This window comes from Typopeltis vanoorti, chromosome 20 (assembly GCF_054136105.1).
Source record: "Typopeltis vanoorti isolate ZY-2024b chromosome 20, IOZ_Tvanoo_1.0, whole genome shotgun sequence".
NCBI classification, from domain to species: Eukaryota; Metazoa; Arthropoda; class Arachnida; order Uropygi; family Thelyphonidae; genus Typopeltis; species Typopeltis vanoorti.
Genome location: NC_143568.1, coordinates 88,663,282 through 88,683,035, shown reverse-complemented (window position 1 = coordinate 88,683,035; position 19,754 = coordinate 88,663,282). Strand labels below are relative to the sequence as shown.

The window sequence follows — 19,754 nt, the reverse complement described above, 5'->3', positions numbered from 1 at the left end:
TGTATGGATTGTGCTATTAAGGCCAGTGTGTGCTGGCCTTGACTCAGCAGTCCGAGGTTGTTGACACCTCCAAGCACGAGTGAAGTACAGAGGTATCTATTCTAGGAAACGTGCAGTCACATGTGATGCGACGTGGCCCAGCACATCTGTAGTGAGCACTGTCACATTTTTGCGATGCAATTCAGCCTGCTTTGCCGATAGCGTGTGCTTAGCTTTACATTGCATATGAGACTGATGATACTAGACTCTAACCAAGGCGTTCCGTTAAAATTTCAGGATTTGCGAAGTGTTCCGTTGTATGAAAAGTTTGAGAAACCCTGGTGTGGAGTGTCCTTCTAGGATGGATACTAGGACTTAATGATGGTAGTGTTTTAAAATATTACCAATAATAAAAAACTATTTCTTGTTTCACATAAGTAGATGCTTTTTAGAAGGTCTAACATTCCTAATCTTTTACCTTTATTCTTTCCTGATTGTAATCTGTTGCGTCTGTTCAATAAATTTCTCATTCAAAGCTACTCGACTCAGGAGGTTCTAAGTGTTTTATCATATCACATATTTTCTATCTATTCTAACTAGTCTCTGTAATAACCAACAAACCTAATGTATATTTGTATAAATTATCGTTTGTCATCTCTGAATCCACTTCACTAACTACTCTTCCCCAAAGTATCCAGATATGTGTGGATAAATCCAGATGTGGTCTTATCAAAGACTTATAGAGAAGAATGACAATCTTCTTATTTCTACATGTCAGTGAATTATTTATAAGGCTCTGATAAAATATATGATGAAATATTTTGTGTAGTCCTGCAATATGACCTCTAAACTTTACCTTCCTGTTTACTCACCTCATATCCTAGTTTCATTAAATTCCTATAGTGCAGTTCTCTTAATTTCAAACTCTTAACTTTACATAGTGCCATTAAAGTTGCAGCTGTTATACTTTTCGCACATTATCAGCCAATTTAAATCACTATGAAGGTCTCTATAGCAAACAAATGGATATTTGGTCTGTAAAAAGTTTTTTAATCTTGGGTATATATTATGTTAAAGATACCAAACAATTTTATAAGCTAGGTTTTTTTAATCCTTTTTCCCAAGTAAGCAAACAGACAAGTAAGTCAAGTTCGCGGTTGCACTACCGGCAGCTGCAATAAAGGTCGAAACTGGTATGAGTGGTGACCATTACTTTAATGCACAACATCATACATTTCCTTGCGGAAATGTGCTTTGCATTAGAGGAAAATTCTAAGGAAAGTGATCAGAACTTGCTCCACCTTTACCACAAATTGCCTACTGTTGCTCTACGTGCAGCTGCAAACTTGACTTTCTTAAAAAACCTAGCTTATAAAATTGCTTGGTATCTTTAACAAGATATTTGGTCTACATTTCAGATTGGATTCCCTTCTCCAAATTCACAGACCAATCTAGAAGAGAAGTTGAACTGTCTGCTGTCAATAATGATTTAACACAAATTGTCTATAAATCATCAGAAGTCCAGGTAATCTTCTTTTTCCCAACAGCCTGGAACTTTTTTTAACCAGCTTTCCTTCAAATATGCCACTAATGTAGTTCTCTTCTTAGCAAGTCAGACAACCTTGTCTACTACAGATCATCCTTCTCCCAGTATTCTCAACCTCATATCCTGTGGCACTATAATAGTGATAATTAGGATGACCTTAAGGATTTCTACTCACTTCCATGATCTGATTACTATGCTTTTGCTCATCAGCTCCCAGATCTAATAACAGAAATTGTTGCTCACACTCCATTGAAAACCTTTGACTCTTATTCAAATCCATTTGCATCAAAGCAGGCCAAGCCAAAAATTCAGCATATGTCCAATAGTTCCAGTTTAAACTATTGGACATAACTACAGCTAATAACAACTGGAAAAAAAAAAAAAAAGCAGCGACAAATCTAAATGGCAGTTGAGACTTCTGATCCCTCGCCAAGGTTGTAGGGTGCAACTTCTGTCCTTCCACCTCTCAAATCCTGCTGGTACAATGGTAACATCTAAAAATAAGGAATGTCTCTTGCCATCAGTTTTGTTCTTCAGTTCTCATATAGAAAACCAAGACAGATCTCCTTCCTCCATTCCACAAACTAATCACAATGTGCCACCTCTGAAATTTTGCCAAAAGGTCTAGTGGATAGGAGGAAGAGGAGTGATATGATAGAGACCTACAAGCTAGTAAGGAGTTGTTATAGGATCAATGTTGGGGAGGTTTTACAGAAAATGGCAGGAGATTAGGGGAGAACCATGTGAATGATTGGAATGCCTTGAATGAGAGTGTGGTGTCTGCAGAGAATTTGAATGTGTTTAAGGTGTGGTATGATGAGTTGTGTGTATGACAAAAGGACTACCTAGACGAGTCTTTGACTCCATGGGGTCTTGAGAAAATAATAATAATATGATAAATTATAGAAACTACAACAATATTAAGAATAATTACTTTAATTTCCTGATAATTTAATCAACTGCTATTCTATTGGCCTAACCTCTAGTGGGAAAAAAAAAAACGCTACATCAAAGCTATATTTTATTTATAACATGGTCAGAATATGATTCATATTGATACTTTTAATACAGCAACAGTGGTGGCCTAGTCAATAATTTAACATAGTGTTTGTTATATTAAGTCTAAGATCCTCGATTATTACAGTCTTAATTAATTTATAATGAACTCTTAGAACAAAAGGTTATGTGAGTAGATATGTGCCATCCATATTCTTGGGATTTTCACAGATTTAACACAAATTGTTTAATGAACTCACCAGAATCCAGATAATCATCTTTTTGCATATATCATATGCACATTAAATTCTATCACAAAATAAAAATCTTTTGTTAATAAAATATATCACCAACAATCAGTTATTAATTTAAACTTTACAATTCATCTTTGAAAGAAATACCTTGAAAGTGTAATCTGAAAAGCATCATAGTTCGCTATGGAGGTTGCCAGCCTAGTTAAAGATTGTTTGCCTGATCCTCCTACTCCAACCAGAAGGGCACTTCCTCTGTCAGTTCGAATTATTCTGGAAATCTGAAATTGAAAGTTTGCAATAATTTAATGTCAGAGATACTGATTGCTGAGAGGTCAATAACTGGTTGCATTAACACTAATCCATCCCTGTATAATGCTCATGCTAAGACTCAACCAGGTCAGGAATATGGCACCCACACTAATATCCCATCTAATCCTAAATCCCATCACTTAGTGTGAATCAATCTCTTGCAACATATACTTTTCTTTTTGCCAATCTCACACTTGAGACATTTAAAATGCCTGTAACACATTACTGACATGCAGACAAGAGTTAAGAAAAAGGGAAGGGATCTATTAATATTCTTAAATATTATAATGTCCAAAGATTCTTTCAGAAAAGAGAGGAAGATGGACTGAAGGAGAAATGAGAGAAAAGGCTTGGTGAGTTAGCAACTGAAATGTATATGGATGCTGAACTGGTGCTGCTTTTGTCATTATAGAATAGTGGATATGGGCAAAATGAGAAAAGATAGATGGCATTATTGTGAAATGGCATCTAGGTTAGCATATCATATTTCATGAGTGGGAACAACATTAAAAAAATCCTCTCATCTGGGTCTAGATCATTCTTAAAAATACTAGATTCACATTCTATCCTTATGCCATCCTCTCTGAGTGCTGTACAACTAATCTAATGTCAAAAACTCTTCCTGTCTTGTAATGAATGATGTTGTTCAGCAGCTCCCATGGGTCTACAACTACTCATATGATTTGTATTAACCCCACTCAAATTCATTATCTCAGGAACTCATGCTCAGTATTTTTTTAATGATTCTCACACTTAACTGCCTCAACTGTGCCTGCAAACATGCTCATCTGCATCATCACTAATAGCTCTTTTCTTTAATTTTACACTTCCAATCTCACGTACAGCAGCATTTTTTTTGAGACACCTAACACCAAATACATCAGTCTTATATGGTCTTATATGAGTCGTATCATCCACTGAACTCACTTAACTGGATACTGCCTGGAACTCTGTTATACAAACTGGAATAAAATGGTGTGATATGGATAAGAGCATGGTGCTGGTGGACAGATACTAAAGACTAGCATATTGAGGAGCAGAATCAGGAGATGACAAGTGACTAGAGGCATGCTGCACAATGCGTGTGTGCTGCTTTAATAGAAAATAATCTGAAGGGAAATATTTGTTAGAAGGGGGAACAGTTAGCTCACAATGCAAACTAGGGAGGTAATAGTTAAACAAAACAAAACAGAATAATTTAAATATGCTAACAATATGGACAAAAAATAGTGAGGCTCAGTTTAATATGGAAAAGTACAAGATTATGCACTTTGGAACTGAAGAGATTATAAGCTGTACATTATAATGAAACAACTGGGCTATGGGAAATTGATAAGGGTAAGTTGGTGGTAGGGAACTGCAGTTCAGCAGGCATATTGCAAAATGGCTGGTGTGGTCCATAGTATTACTTGGTTATTGAAAAACACAATAATTAGCAGAAATAAGGAATCCATCATTGCACTTTATAATTATAATGAATTGTGGTTTGGTGATGTTCGTTTATAAGCACAAAAGAGTGAATATGATAAAAACATATCTGTTACTGAGAGGGTTTTGTAGGATTGACAAAAAGGAAATTCTTTAGGACATCATTGGGAAGGGAGAAGAGTAATCTTTTTCTTGGAGAGCACTGAATAAATGCAGTATAGCACAAAAATCATAGTACTGAATAACAATATATGTTATGGAGTAAATGGGTTCATTTACAAAGAAGTATATGTTTACATCTGATGATATGTACTATTATTATTATTATTATCTGACACTTCCAGGGAGTCCATGGACTCATCGAGGGAGGGTGCCTATACTCTACAACTCCATCTCTACCATTCAATTACCAACTGACCACAACCACCAACACCATCTACTGTTTCTGTTGCTACTATCTACAGCTAATGATAGTTATGGATGTACTGTGGTGGAATACCACTAACTATTGGTGAAAGCGTGGTCGATTAAAGCATTAACGATGATAGATTATGTGTTCGAAAGGAGAGGCACATTGCCTTTCAAGATAGATTTCATAGTGCAAGCAAGTAGTTGGAAAAACAATGGTTGGGACATCTGCTGAACATATCGTGTAACTTATCTCTTAGTTCATCGAGGTTTGAAGGCAGGTCATGGTGGAATACCTATTCCTTCAACATATCCAAAATGAAGGCATCAAGCAATGCGAGATCAGGAGAAAAAACATGAAGAGTATGAATTCTGTGAATCTCAAAATGAGCCTTCCAAGGAAATGTTCTGATAAATAGGCTCTAGAACCACGTGATGTGTGACAAGTTGCTCTGTCCTGTTGGAATACCCGTGCATGAAATGGAATGTTTTTTGCACGATACATCCTATGCAAATCCTGGGTGAAAGGAACCAACACATTCTCGATGAAGTATTCGTTATTCAAGGTCACGGTTATACCATCCTCTTCAATGAAATAGGAGCAAATTGTGCCATGGCTGGAAACTGCATGGCATGCAATAACCTCGCTGTGTAGAGGTTTTTCTTGAACAAATTCAGGTTGCTCTATCAACTCCATATGAATGAAAATAATGCTCAACAATAAATGTCTTGTCTTGCAATGTTAACACCATTGCTACAGCTAAATGTAATAGCATAGACTCTACATGTGCTCTTCTATTAATGTGCATGCAGTCAAATGGCATACCATGTGTACTGAAGGAGGTGTCGAAGTTCAACACTATCATTTTCTTTTTTTTAATGCCATATGATATAATGAAGTAAGAGTCAGTTGTGAGAGCTTTGTCAGTGAAGAAGTCAAAGGAGGGTATGACAGAACCTATTACAGTGGTGCCTCCCAATTCAACACTAATCTGTTGCTGAACTAATGTCGAATTACGAAGCTGTCGAATTGTGGGACAATATTTCCCATATAAGTCTATTGAAAACAGATTAATTAGTTGTTAGACCCCATCCCACTCCCCCTAACAGGGGAGTGGGAGAGAAATACACCATATTATTTAGTTTACATATTTTGCTATTGTATAACACACTAAATTACAAAATACACTATTGTATACACAATACATACAATCCATTGAGCCTTAGATGTTGGAAGGGAGTCATCTTTATCCTGTTCTACCTCTTCTCATAATCCTCTTTGCTTGATCAGGGATGAGGAATTGATCAAGGGTGAACTGTCTCTTCCCTCTTTTTCAAGATGGTTTTGAAGTGATGCATGATGGTGTTGTTGAACAAGTCTGTCATTCTACTCACATTGGCAGTGTTGGGATGCCATTCCAAACAAACAGACTGCACCTTCTAGCAATGGAATAAAACTTCTTTAATGACAGGATATTGGCATCAGCCATTTTCCTCTGCCATCCTCTTGTTCAGGTGAAATTCCTCTTTCTCTCTTTTATTTGCTGTTCGCTGAGTGCTCTGAGTTCTTCCATGGTCAGTTCGTCATTGTGATTCCTCCACAAGCTCTTCTACATCAGCCTCATCAACCTCTTCTATGTTGAGATTCTCCATCATTGAATTGATTTCTCGCATGGCTGCAGCTGCTTGGTCTGCACTGTTGATATCCTGACAAAAATTAGGAACAAGTTTCTTCCACGATGCATGAAGGGTTCTCTGTGCCACTCCATTCCAGGCAGTTTTAATACAGGAAATGACATGGAGAATGTTGAATTCGGTCTTCCAGAAGTCCTTCAGTGTCTTGTTAGAAGAGCGAGTCACGTCAAAAAGCCATGAGAACAAAGCCTTGGTGTAAAGTTCTTTAAAACATGCAATCGCTTCTTGATCAGTCGGTTGGATCAGTGACTTCATGTTTGGAGGCAAGAACTGGACTTTTACGAAGTCAAAGTCAATTTCAAGAATGCCCTCTAAATCTTGAGGGCAGGCACTAGCATTTTCAAGGATCAACAGTGCTTTTAAAGGCAAACTGTTGTCAGTGAGGAACTTTTCATGCTTGGGGCAAACACCTCGAAAATCCAATCTTTGAAAACTTGCTGGTCTACCCAGGCTTTTGCATGGTAGACTAGAAGCGGCTTTAGTTTAAAGTCTCTGCTTGCATTTGCTGCCAATAATAAGGTAAGCCTATCTTTCATAGGCTTATGTCCTGGAAGCTTCACTTCTTCTTGAGTGATATAAGTTCAATTTGGCAAGTGCTTCCAAAATAACCCCGTTTCATCCCCGTTAAAAATTTGCTGTAGCAGGTAACCTTCCTTCCTGATTAAATCTTCAAATTTTTTCACAAACTTTTCTGCAGCCTCTTTATCTGCACTAGCAGCTTCCCCCTGTCTGAGAACACTATGGATGCCTGTTCTACCTTGGAATCTGTGAAACCAGCCTCGACTTGCTTTGAAATTCTCAGTTTGATCTGAGGTACATCCTGGAATTTTCTTCTGCAATTCTTCAAAAATTAACCTAGCCCTCTCACAGATCACTGCTCGTGTTGTTTCACTACTTGAATTACTGGATCTCGTTTCATCTGTCTTTCTCTAATCCAGGTTTTTCAGCTTTTCCATCCCTTCATTGATTGAAGATTTATTCTTGTCAGAAATCTTCATCGCACCAGCACCCATAATATTCTCTCTCTGTTGCCAAAAAGTTTCCACAGTTGACCTAGGAACACCATACTCTTGAGCTACATCTGTAATTGTTCTACCTTTCTGCATTTTATCTACAATTTCTTTCTTCTTCTTCTTCTCTATGCTCAACCAATTATTCCTGAATTATTCCTCTACTCACTTCTCTTTGGACCCATTCTTAAATTTCACTCAAAAAAATAATAATAACAGCAGATGCTCAAAATTTTTCTTTCTGAAAAATGAAGAATTGAAAATTAGCACACACAACATGAGCAAACACCAACGCAGCCCAACAAGAAATGACAAATAACAAATGACAAATTCACAATTTCATGCATGCACACGCTGGCCAGCGAAATTTCAACTGTCGAATTGCTGGACATCGAATTGCGAGGCGCCACTGTGCTATTATTTTCTTAGGCATATTCATATCAAAGACATGGCATGGGAAGCCTGCACAAACCATTATTCACAAGATACCTATCAAGCTTCTCCTTGAACTCATTAACTGACATTAACTCAGAACTGCTTCTGACAACCCATTCCAATTCACCACCCCTGCAAGCAAAATATCTAACTCTTGCTAATCACATTCTTTCACATTCATTTTTATAAATTATGGAGACAACTATGGTGCTATAGTAGTAAGTTCAGTTTAATATAAACAAAATAATCAACCAACTTTCATATCAGGGTCATTATCTGGATCTCATCCCCTTTCTGTATCCTATTTCTCACCAATCTCTCCAGTATCTTCACTACAACTCCTGATAGACAAACAATTGGTCTATAATTTGAAGCTACAGCTTTATCACTACCTTCATACAGGGACTGATTTTACCTTCTTTACACTCCCTTGGAACATGTGCTGTTCTAAGATGCTTATTAAACAGGCAAGACATGCTATTGCCAATTCCCTGGAACATCCCCTTAAGATGAATGGTGATATGCCATCTAATCCTATTATCATATTAACATCAGGTTAATTTACTTCCTAAAATGCTTCCTGCTCACTCACAATTAAGCCATCCTCTCCTATGTCCATTTTTTTAGACCTAGTGAAGACATTTGACAGGATGCCACATGATAAGCTGATATTTAAGTTGCAGCACATGGGTCTGGATGTCAGATTGGTCAACTGGATTCAGGATTGGCTGTCTGATAGGTATCAGAGAGTTGTGTATGGTGGGGCAGTTTCAAGGAAGCAGAGGGATACAAGTGGGATCCCACAGGGCTTACTGGGACCTATATTGTTTAACCTTTATATTAATGACATTGTCAGTGGATTGCAAGGGGATATTCAGTTGTTTGCAGATGATGCGAAGCTGGGAAGGATTATTAGTAATAGTGCAGATGTGGTAGCCCTGCAAGAGGATTTGAATAAACTATACAGATGGGCAAATGAATGGTGGAAGACGGTTTAATGCAGCAAAATGTAAGAACTTGAGGTTTGGGAAACATCGATGGGACACTGCATACTCTATGGGAGGAATTATATACTGGAGGAAGTAGGGGAGACATGAGATCTGGGGTTGATGATTGATAAAAACCTGAAGTTTAGGGGACATATTGCAAAGGCAGTAAAGGTAACACAGAGGATTGCTGCAATAATGAGAAGGACGCTGACCTGCAGAGATAAAACAGTTATCATTCCATTGTATAAGACTCTGATCAGACCACACTTGGACTATAGTTCTCAGATTTGGTCCCCAGGATTTGAAAAGGATAAATTAACTGTGGAAAGGGTACAAAGGCAGATAACAAAGAGGATTTCAGGACTGTACAATGATAGTTATGAGGATCAGCTGAGGGATTGTGGATTACAGAGTTGGTGGATAGAAGGAGAGGTGATATGATTGAGACTTTTAAACTGTTGAGAGGTGGTTACAGGGTTGACACTGGGGAGTTCTTTCACTTGGTTGAACAGTGGGAAGGAGTGATGACAAGATGCCATCCCTGGAAGTTACGAAAGGAAACTGTGAGCAAGAGGGTGAGGAGTGGTTTCTTTGCATGGAGGGTGGTTGAACCATGGAATGCATTGCCTGATAGAGTGGTGAGAATGAGAAGGTTCGATGAGTTTCAGGAGTGGTATGATAGACTTTGTGTTTCTTAGTAGGACCTCCCCTCAATGAGTCTTGATAGACTTTGTGTTTCTTAGGAAGGACCTCCCAAGATGAGTCTTTTGACGCCATGGAAGCCTGAATAATAATAATAATGTCCTCCACACTTAAATTCCTCATGATTCCATCGTGATCAGGATGAAACACACTTATAAATTCATCACTGAATACCTCAACAATGTCTTCTGCAGCAGTTACCATTCAATCACTTTCATCCATTAACATCATCTTACGATGATCATTCTTCCTTCTACTTGCCACATATCTAAAACACTCCCTAGGATTTTTCTGTACCTGATTTGCCAATTTTTGCTCATACTGCCATTTTGTTTTCCTTACTAACTGAATCACTCTCCTGGCTTGTTCTTTATATTCATCATGTAGCTTATGATCACCATTATTCATTTTTAGAAGAAACACACGTATAAACCACAGTGAAAATTATTTAATTGTAAATATTTCATCCTAAGTATCTTAGGACATCATCAGTACAGTATTTAAACAAAAATTAGGAATAACATACAGTTAGGGCGCATGATTACAATAGAATCTCATGAAAACGTGCATAACGTGCTAAAGTAGTACAAAAAAAAAAAAAACATTAATTATTTAACACAGTTTTGTATGATAATTTCCCATACTTTAGGAATAGTAAGAACGTCGTTGCGGTTTAGGTTTGGTCTGTGTAGTAGGGCTTCAGAACTTTCTTTGTATAAACGTTCATGTTTAAATATAGATCTATGTAAAAGTTTAGCCTTTTCCCAATGGATCCTATGGTTTGGATTTTCAATTCCGTGTCAAGAGAGGCCAGATTTCTGCGGTTTAAGAAGACGAATGTGGTCTTGATGTTCCGAGATGCGTTTCTGAACAGACCTACCTGTCTGTCCAAAGTAAGATAATTTGCATGAGCATGGAATCTCATAAACACCAGGTAACATCAAGGGTTAGAATTTGTCCTTAGGAGAAGGTAATAAGTTGTAAATTTGGTTGATAGGTTTGTAAGTAGTGGCAAAATTGTATTTCTTCATAATTTTAGAAACACGTTCTGAGATGCCTTTAACGTAAGGTATGGGAATCCTATGCATTTCTTCCTGTCTGGTTTGATGTATGCAGAAGTGACTGATGATTTTTTGAGTTGTTTTGGGATTATATCCATTTAGGATGGCTGTATTTTTGATAACTTCTAATTCATGGTTTAAAGATTCTTCAGAGGAGCAGAATTTGTGTTCTCTGGAAACTATGATTTAATAATTGCCAGATTTCTGAGATGGATGATGAGCAGAAGAATTGCGAATGTAGGCTAGCGAAAGACAGAAGTGGCGATGGAACAGTCTTCTTTTCTTTTGATATGTAAATCCAAAAAAGAGATACCCTGTGGGGATTCTTTTTCTAACGTAAAGTTGATGCGATGATGAAGAAGGTTAATTTTATCTAGAAACGGTTGTAATTCAGGTTCGGGATGATTCCATACTGCAAATTCGTCATCGACATATCTTAGCCAAATTTTTGGTTTGGGTTCAAAAGTGAATATTTTTTCCTCAAGGTGTTCTAGAAACAAATTTGCTAGGTTTGGTGATAAAGGAGATCCCATTGCTGTTCCTTCCTCTTGCTTGTAAATTTGACCTTTCCAGGTGAAGTAACCTGATGCAATAACAAATTTGAACAATTCAACTATATCAGACGGAAATTTTTGAGTTAGTAATTCTATTGTTTCTTTATGGGGAATGTTAGTGAAGAGGGAGACAATTTCGAAGCTGATTAACAAGTCAGTTTTTGATAGTTGAATGTCTTTAATGTTTGTGTGAAACTCGTTCGAATTTTTGATTGAAGAGACTGAGTGGCCTATGTGAGGGCGGAGAAGGTTAGATAAGAATCTTGATAACTTGTACGTTGGACAGCCGATACAGTCTACGACAGGTCTAAGTGGAACATTAGTTATGTGTAGCTTAGGTAAGCCATAAATTCTAGGAGGTCTTGCATGGTATGTCTTAAGTTTTTTGATTGTTTCTTCATCTAAGGAGGAAGTTTCATTAAGTAGCTTATTTAATTTTCTGAGACGTTCTGAGATGCCTTTAACGTAAGGTATGGGAATCCTATGCACTTTTTAAAATTATGAAGAAATATGAATATGAACGTCTTTCTAAAATTATACAACTCTCTGATACCTATCGGACAGCCAATCCTGAATCCAGTTGACCAACCTGACATCCAGACCCATGTGCTGCAACTTAAATATCAGCTTATCATGTGGCACCCTGTCAAATGCCTTCACTAAATCCAAGAAAATGGGAGTATATGCCTTTGCTTCATCTACTGCTCTTGTAACTTTATTATAAAAGGCTAGCATATTACTAAAACAAGAGCGCCCCTTCACAAATCCATGTTGACTCTCACAGATAACATTACCCTCATCTGCCCAATGCTGTATGCGGTCGCTCACTAATTTCTCAAAGATCTTAACAACTACTGATGACACACAAACTGGGCTATAATTAGACACTTCCAGTCTACTACCACCCTTATGCAATGGCACTATCTCATATTTCTTCCATTCATGTGGCAGGGCCCTCTTAGGAATCCCTGGGCATCTTTCCCGTAGCCAGACTTTCATTGAAAAGCCAGGTCAAAGGAGCTGTCAGTTCTTTAGCAAATTCTCTCAAAACGGTTGGCGAAATACCATCCACTCCCATGGCCTTACTGACATCCAGGTACTCAGCATCTGGAACACACTCTACTCCTGCACTTCTAAACCTCGAAACTGCCCTATCCCTGTACTATTAAAATTTACTCCTCCAGGATGAAATACTCCAATAAAGAGTTCCTTGAACAATTCCACTATGTCCTCTGCATCAGTCACTATATTCCCGTTTTTATCACACAGTGTCAAACTCAAAGAAAATACTAGGGAAAATACTTTCCCTAGTATTTTCTTTGGATCTCAAGGCCAATCTCCTCTCATATTCCAGTTTTGCTTTCCATACCACACTAGTCACTTTTCTGGCATGTGTCATATATTCTTCATGCATCCTCTCTTCACCTGTCTCCTTATATCTCTTCCATAGCCTCTTTTTTCGGATGCAGTTCCTGTTTAATATTGTTTGCCATCCACTTTACTCCAAATTGTGTCCTCTTCTTCACTCGTGGAATACAGCTTACTATTGCTGCTAACAAATATTCCTTCACAATTTCCCAAGCACTAATGATATCTCGTCCCTCCAATTCCTCCCTCCATGAAACTTCCCCAAGTTGATGTCTAAGACAATTATAATCACCTGCCTTATAATTCCACATATTTTCCCATCTCTTTGATACTCCTGCATGTCTATTCATCTTCTAAGACAAAACCCACATGATCACTCTCTCTCCATCTGGTGGGAGAGATGTCATCTCAGTTATTATCAACTCTTCTGATGCTATGACCAAATCCAAAACTCTTGAACCTCTTGTTTCCTCTATTACATGTTGCCTAAGACATTTGTCCCACAAGAATTCTAGAAATCCATTCCTTTATTGCTACATGCATCTTCTTCTCCCCAGTTTATATTGCTGTAGGTAAAATCTCCAATAACAATCATTCTTCTTGCGCTTGCCAAGCTCAACTGTCTAAACATCTCCTGGTTCGTATCATCTGTGCTCCTTGGTCTGTAGCAACACTCCACTAAATATTCTGTTTTGCCCACCTCTACCTCACACCATATGCTTTCAAAATCCTTAGTGTCACTGCCTTCCAATTTCTCCACTCTTAGATGACATAAGTTGTCACTTATCATAAGCAGTGCTCCACCACCATGCTTTCCCTTCCTATCCTGTCAAAAAATGCTGTACCCTGTTACTTCTATTCCTGTTATTATATCCTCTTCTGTTAACCACGTCTCAGTGATCCCAATAATCTAGAAAGAGTAGGAGAGAGGGAAATGAGAAGAATTCAAGGGAGTGCTGGAACTAGGATAGGGAGATGCCAAGACTGCAGGTAAGTATGGTAAAACTGTGAGAAAGTGTTAGGAGAGAGAGAGAGGGATGCATGTGACAATCAAGGAACACAATGGTAAGAGGTGTAATATATGGAAACTCGCATGCAAGATAGGATGCCAGAGGATTGTTTGCCTGGAGGAATAATACAAACTTTGGCTATGGCAATTAAACAGTGTGAAAGGGTGGATGAGATGATTGTGATGGTGGGCACAAAGACTTGAGAGGCAGTGTAAATTGGGTGGCAAGAGATCTGAGATTCATACTTGAGGTTGTACAAAAGAAAACACAGAGAGGAAAGATAGTGTGTGTGTGTGTGTGTTGCCCAGGTATGATAATGATGAGCTGAGTAGAAGAGCAGTAATAATGAATAACATGATAGCTAGAATGTGTAAGAAGAGAGGATTGGAATACGTGGATTCTTGGAGGGCATTTGAGGACAGGAACTGTATGCGAGAGACTGCTTGCATTTGAATGAGGAAGGACGTAGGCATCTGGAGAGATTGCTGTTTTCTGAAAGAGTTCATTGTGTCAATGCAGGGAAACTATAATTTCCAGGGTGGATGGTAGCTGAAATAGCCTCTTGTGGGAATAGGTGCTTGGGAGAAGAGGAATATAGGATAACGTTGAGTCCAGTGGAGTCAGGAGGAGATAAGGATAGGTATAGAAACAGTGATATTTTTATGCCTTATAGTATAAAGCATAATATGCTTTATAGTTTAAAGCATCTTCTTCTTCTGCAGCTTCACCCACTTAAGTGGGGTCACTGTTTGTTATGAGTCTCCTCCACACCTTCCTGTCTTGGGCTGTCACCACATCCAAGTTCTTCATCTTCAAGTCCTCTTCTACCAGCTCCCTCCATCTCTTCTTTGGCCGCCCACGCTTCTGCCTTCCGTGCACATCCATCTGCATGACCCTTCTTCCCATATATTCGTCCTCCCTCCTCATCACATGACCAAACCATCTCAACCTTGCCTCCTGTATTTTCGCTCCTAAGTTCGTAACTTTCACTGTTCCCCTGACACAGTCATTTCTCAGATGATCCTTTCTGGTCACACCGCACATCCACCTAAGCATTCTCATCTCTGCTACTTCCATCCTGCTGATGTTATTTTTCCTCAGGGCCACAGTTTCTATAGCATATGTCATAGCTGGCCTCACTACTGTCCTATAAATTTTGCCTTTCAGATTGATCGGCACCCTCTTATCGCATAACGCTCCAGCCATCTCCCTCCAGTTCCTCCAACCCGCTTGTATCCTGCATCCCACTTCCTTCTCAGCTCCTCCATCCTCTTCCACTGTTGAACCTAAGTATCTAAAGTCTCTCACCTTCCTGATGACATTTCCTACCAACTCCAGATCTGTCTCCTGGCCACCGCCCACTGCGCAACACATATACTCTGTCTTACTTCTGCTCAGTCTCATACCTCTCTCTCCCAGTACTTTTCTCCATCTTTCCAGTTTAGTTTCTGCTTCTTCTCTTTAATCTATAGACAGCAAGATGTCATCTGCATACAACATTGTCCAAGGTGCATCTTCTCTCACCTCCTCTGTTACCACCTCCATCACAATATTAAACAGAAACGGACTTAATGCTGACCCTTGATGCAAGCCAACTGTTACTTGAAAACTTTCTGTCTGTCGCAAACAGGTCCGAACACTTGTCTTCATATTTCTGTACATTTCCCGCACCAACCTGACATATTTCTCCGGCACCTTCTTCTCTCTCAGACACCTCCAGACTTCTTGCCTTGGCACTCTATTGCATGCTTTCTCCAGATCAATAAATACCAGATGTAGCTCCCTTTGTTTCTCTCGATATTTTTTCATCATCTGTCGTAACCCCTAAGATAGCATCTGTTCTTGATCTACCAGGCATGAAGCCAAATTGTTCCCTTGCAATCTCCACCTCCTTCCTCAATCTACCATCACGAACCCTTTCTAGGATCTTCATTGTGTGGGACATCAACTTTATTCCTCTGTAATTTTTACAGTCTTGTGCATCCCCTTTACCCTTGTAGATGGGAACAAGAGTACTCTCCCTCCATTCCTCGGGTATATTTTCCTGTTGGCAAACTTTCATGAACAGGTCCCACAGCAGGTCAATTCCCTCTTCCCCCAGTGCCTTCCATGCCTCCACTGGAATTCTGTCGGGGCCCACCGCTTTTCCATTCCTCATCCTCTTCATGGCCTCCGTCACTTCCATTTTACTGATGTTCTGCCCCATCCCCTCAGAAGGCTGCCCATCTCCTCTGTGAGTCCTCGCATTTTCCTCATTCAAAAGTCCCTCAAAGTATATTTTCCATCTGTTTCTTATGTCCACATCCCTCCATAATACTCTTCCTTCAGCATCGTTGATCTTTGTTTTATTTATTGAGATTTTCATGTCGTATTCTATTGTTTTGTTCAATATGTGTAGATTTTTCTGTAATTGATCTTCACTTACAGCAAAAATAACTTGATCGTCAGCATACAAAATCTGGTTAATTCTTTATTTCCTATTTGGGTTGTTTTATTATTAATTTTATTTTAGCTTTCGTCCATTCTATTTGTTATTGCTTTTATGGTTTGAGGTGGAGCTTTCAATTCATACAATATATTGATTAATTTTGTTCTGTTGATTTGATCATATACTTTCTCATAATTTACAGTAGGAAGGCCATATATATGTTGGCAGGTTAAATTCTATACTTTTTTCTATAATTTGTTCGAGTGTAAATGTGGGATCTGTGCAGAATCTTCCTTTACTAAAGCTGCATTGTTCTTCTCCAATAATTTCCTCTGCCCATGTGTTAATTTATTTTTAATTATATCTAGATATATTTTTAGCATGTATTTAATTGAAAATACCATGTTTTACAACCTTCCAAGTCAAGACCCCTTAAACACTCTCTCTCCAATCAGAAGCAATGAGGGCTTTTTTTTTTTTTTTAATTAATCTTTGTACTGGTTATGGGCAGTACTACCTTTACATCATGTCCGGACTTGATATAGGCCTAAGACTTTGCAAGTGTTTTACCCTATGCCTGTTCTAGTTATCATTGTAGTAATCCTCTGGGTGGCAAAACCATGCCACCAGTGTGCCCTGTAAGGCCCTCAAGGAAAGAACTTTTATATCCTTCTGCATAAGCCCAAGCTGTTTTAAGTCTTTATAACTATCTGCACTCCATGCTCCTGCCATATCTTACTAACTAGATCTTGGTTATTCTTATAATAGTTTACCTTATTATTATGGCTATAGGCTAACTGGCACCCTGTTCCCACCACCTGGGCATCAACTAACCAAACATCATCATCTCTTTTAATCACTGTCTGGCTTACGCAAACCTGCGGAGATCCTATAATGTGGTTCCAGCGCTGTCTCCCAACCTTTGTTCTTAAAGCGGTTGTTCAGAATGGAGACCACGACATCATGCCTCTGCACGTGGACCCCATGGGTGTAGAAGCAACACTGGGCTATATGAAACAACGTCTCATTGCAGTTTGAGTCGTCACTACCCCAACGAGCTGTGCGAGCTCAAGTGGGCAGGGCATGGATCCTTATCCTGATAAGGTCAATATACTCAAACCTAGGGAGGAGTCTGGTGCCATCCCTTACCCAATCATGTTGGGGAGGCACCAGATATGACTCTTTTAAAGGAGTACCATCTACAGAAGAGCGCAGCAGAGATGCCCATCTCTTGTGTTCTGCAGGTGCTGAATCAATTAAGGTACCTTGATAATGGGACCAACCTTTAGTCTGCCTGAAGTCTTCTTGTAGTAATGGGCTATAGAAAACCTTTCTGCAGATAGGGGAAGAAGATAGTTCTAATTTCGCGATTCTGGCCAGCTGCAGGCATGAGATCAGCCATCTAAGTGATGGAACCCCGAGCCTGCCGTCCTTCACCCTCACATGGAAATATGCAGTAGGGGTGTCAGGCAGCAGTCGGAGCCATGATCTCACAGCTGAATGGATAGCCCTGTCCATTCGGGACAGTACTGAGATATATGTCCTACCAAGCACCAACTTGTGGTAAAAGCGAAGTAGGAGATAGTAGGAAAGGAGAAACAGTCTTTGGTGGGATTTGAGAGGAGCTTTCCTCAAAGAAGTGATCCCAGCTTCTAGGATAGAAGGGACAGAAGACCTTCCCTTCTGGGTGAACATGATACTGAGGTATCTTTACTCTTCCAGGATGGTCAAAGCATGCAATGGCCTCCCATGAAGGGAAAACTCTATAGTCTCGACATTAAGCTTCTTTTCACAACCAGAGGGGACAATAGCTAAAGAGCAGGACTTCTCTACATTAATAGAAAGGCCTCGAATAGAGAAAGAGTCAACTGCCCAGTCAAGGAGTTCCTGCAAGCCTACCTTCGTACAGGCTACGAGAATAAGATCATCTGCAGAGGCCAGAGCATTAAAAGAAGAAGCACCTAGAGAGTAGCCTACATGGCTAGGAAGAGAGTGAAAAAAAAACTAATCTATGATGCAGTTAAAGAAAAGGGAAGATAGAGGATCACCCCGCACTGCAGGAATAGAAGTCGTAATGGACCCTATAGTGATAGTGATGGAGCTACCCAAGTATAGCTCCATAACATAGAAAAGAAAGGGTTCTGGACATCCAGCAATAGACAGTGCTTGAAGGAAAGAAGGAAGGGAGATGCTATCAAAGGCCTTTTGGAGGTCCAGCGACACCATATATAGGTTTAAGGCTGCGTTGGGAATCAGAGAGAAGACAGAAGATATATAGTCTCGGCACAGCCGTCCAAAGTGATAAAGGCTCTCTGTCTATAATCGTGCTGTATATGTTGCTGAAGTCGTTTAACTAAGATTTTATGATAGAGTCTAAGTATCACAGGGGAGATGGTAATAGGTCTAAAGATTAGCTGCTCCTATGACCAGGTCCAACATAGCTCAAGTGCTGCTTCTTTAAGTAATTATCTCTTGGGAGATGTAAAAATTTCATATCTTTACTGCCATGTGATCTATTTTCTTTCCAATGTATGTTTCTGCAATTGAAGTCCCTCGTAATAAATACGTAGTTTCCTTCCCTTCTTCTCATCTTCATGTTCTCTATCCTCTGTGAAAATGCTAACCCCCTCCTCATATTTTATCCCTATAACTACATTATTTCCATTAGCCAAGTGTCTGTAATGCTTGTAACTTTCAGCAAGGTTCAACTAAATAATTGCACCTCCCTCTTTTTTTTGATAGTTCTAGTATTTCTATATAAAAACCGTAGCATCTACTTAGCCTTAACACCTTGTATCGGCTATCGTATTTGACAATGTTGAAGGGGAAATTGGATTCCATATTATTTGGTCACTCTCGCACTGACTCGCTTCATAGGTGATGCGCACACACACACGCACGCATGCACACACACACGCACGCATGCACACACACACACACACACACACACACACACACACACACACACACACACACACACACACACACACACACACATTCACGAGCGCGCACATGTATCCACCATAATAGCTTTAGTTTCTTTGAATTCATGCTTCTACAATCTCAGTGAACAAAGTTTTCTAAAGAAACCTAACTGAAAATCCATTTAATTGAAGTCCATCTGAATTATATAAGTCCTTTCATCTGCCAAATCTACTTCATAACGTGAATCATTTTGAAGATAGAATGAAAGAATTAATTAAAACATAAGGGTGAAGGTAAACAAATATACATAAAGAGCAGACATAATTTTGACTACTGAATTACAAAAGTACACTGTTTTTGAGAGGAAAAAAAAAAGCAGTCAATGCAAGAGGGAAAAAAAATAGGGTTCCTTCTATGTGTTTGATGGATATTTGATGACATTAGAGATCTCTGATAATACTCTCCTCATTTCAGCATTATCAATAAACAATTAAACATCTCTTAAATTTGAATTAAGTCATCAATATATAACAAGAGCATTGAAGAGAGCAAGGCATATATTATTACCATTGTTCTGGAATTTGTAAAGGCATTTGATGGAGTGCCAGATGATTAATTGATATTAAAGTTGCAGTATAAAGATTCAGATATCAGGTT

At 39.0% G+C, this 19,754-nt stretch overlaps 1 protein-coding gene across 1 annotated transcript in view; it reads right to left on the bottom strand.

Annotated features, from left to right (window-relative positions):
• LOC150095635 (dynein axonemal heavy chain 8-like) overlaps positions 1-19,754 on the bottom strand; it is a 2,108,518-nt gene that overhangs the window by 905,315 nt on the left and 1,183,449 nt on the right. Inside the window, exon 53 of the mRNA XM_090409931.1 lies at positions 2,923-3,053. Coding sequence (XP_090266057.1) covers positions 2,923-3,053 — 131 coding nt within the window. The remainder of the gene's footprint in view (positions 1-2,922; positions 3,054-19,754) is intronic.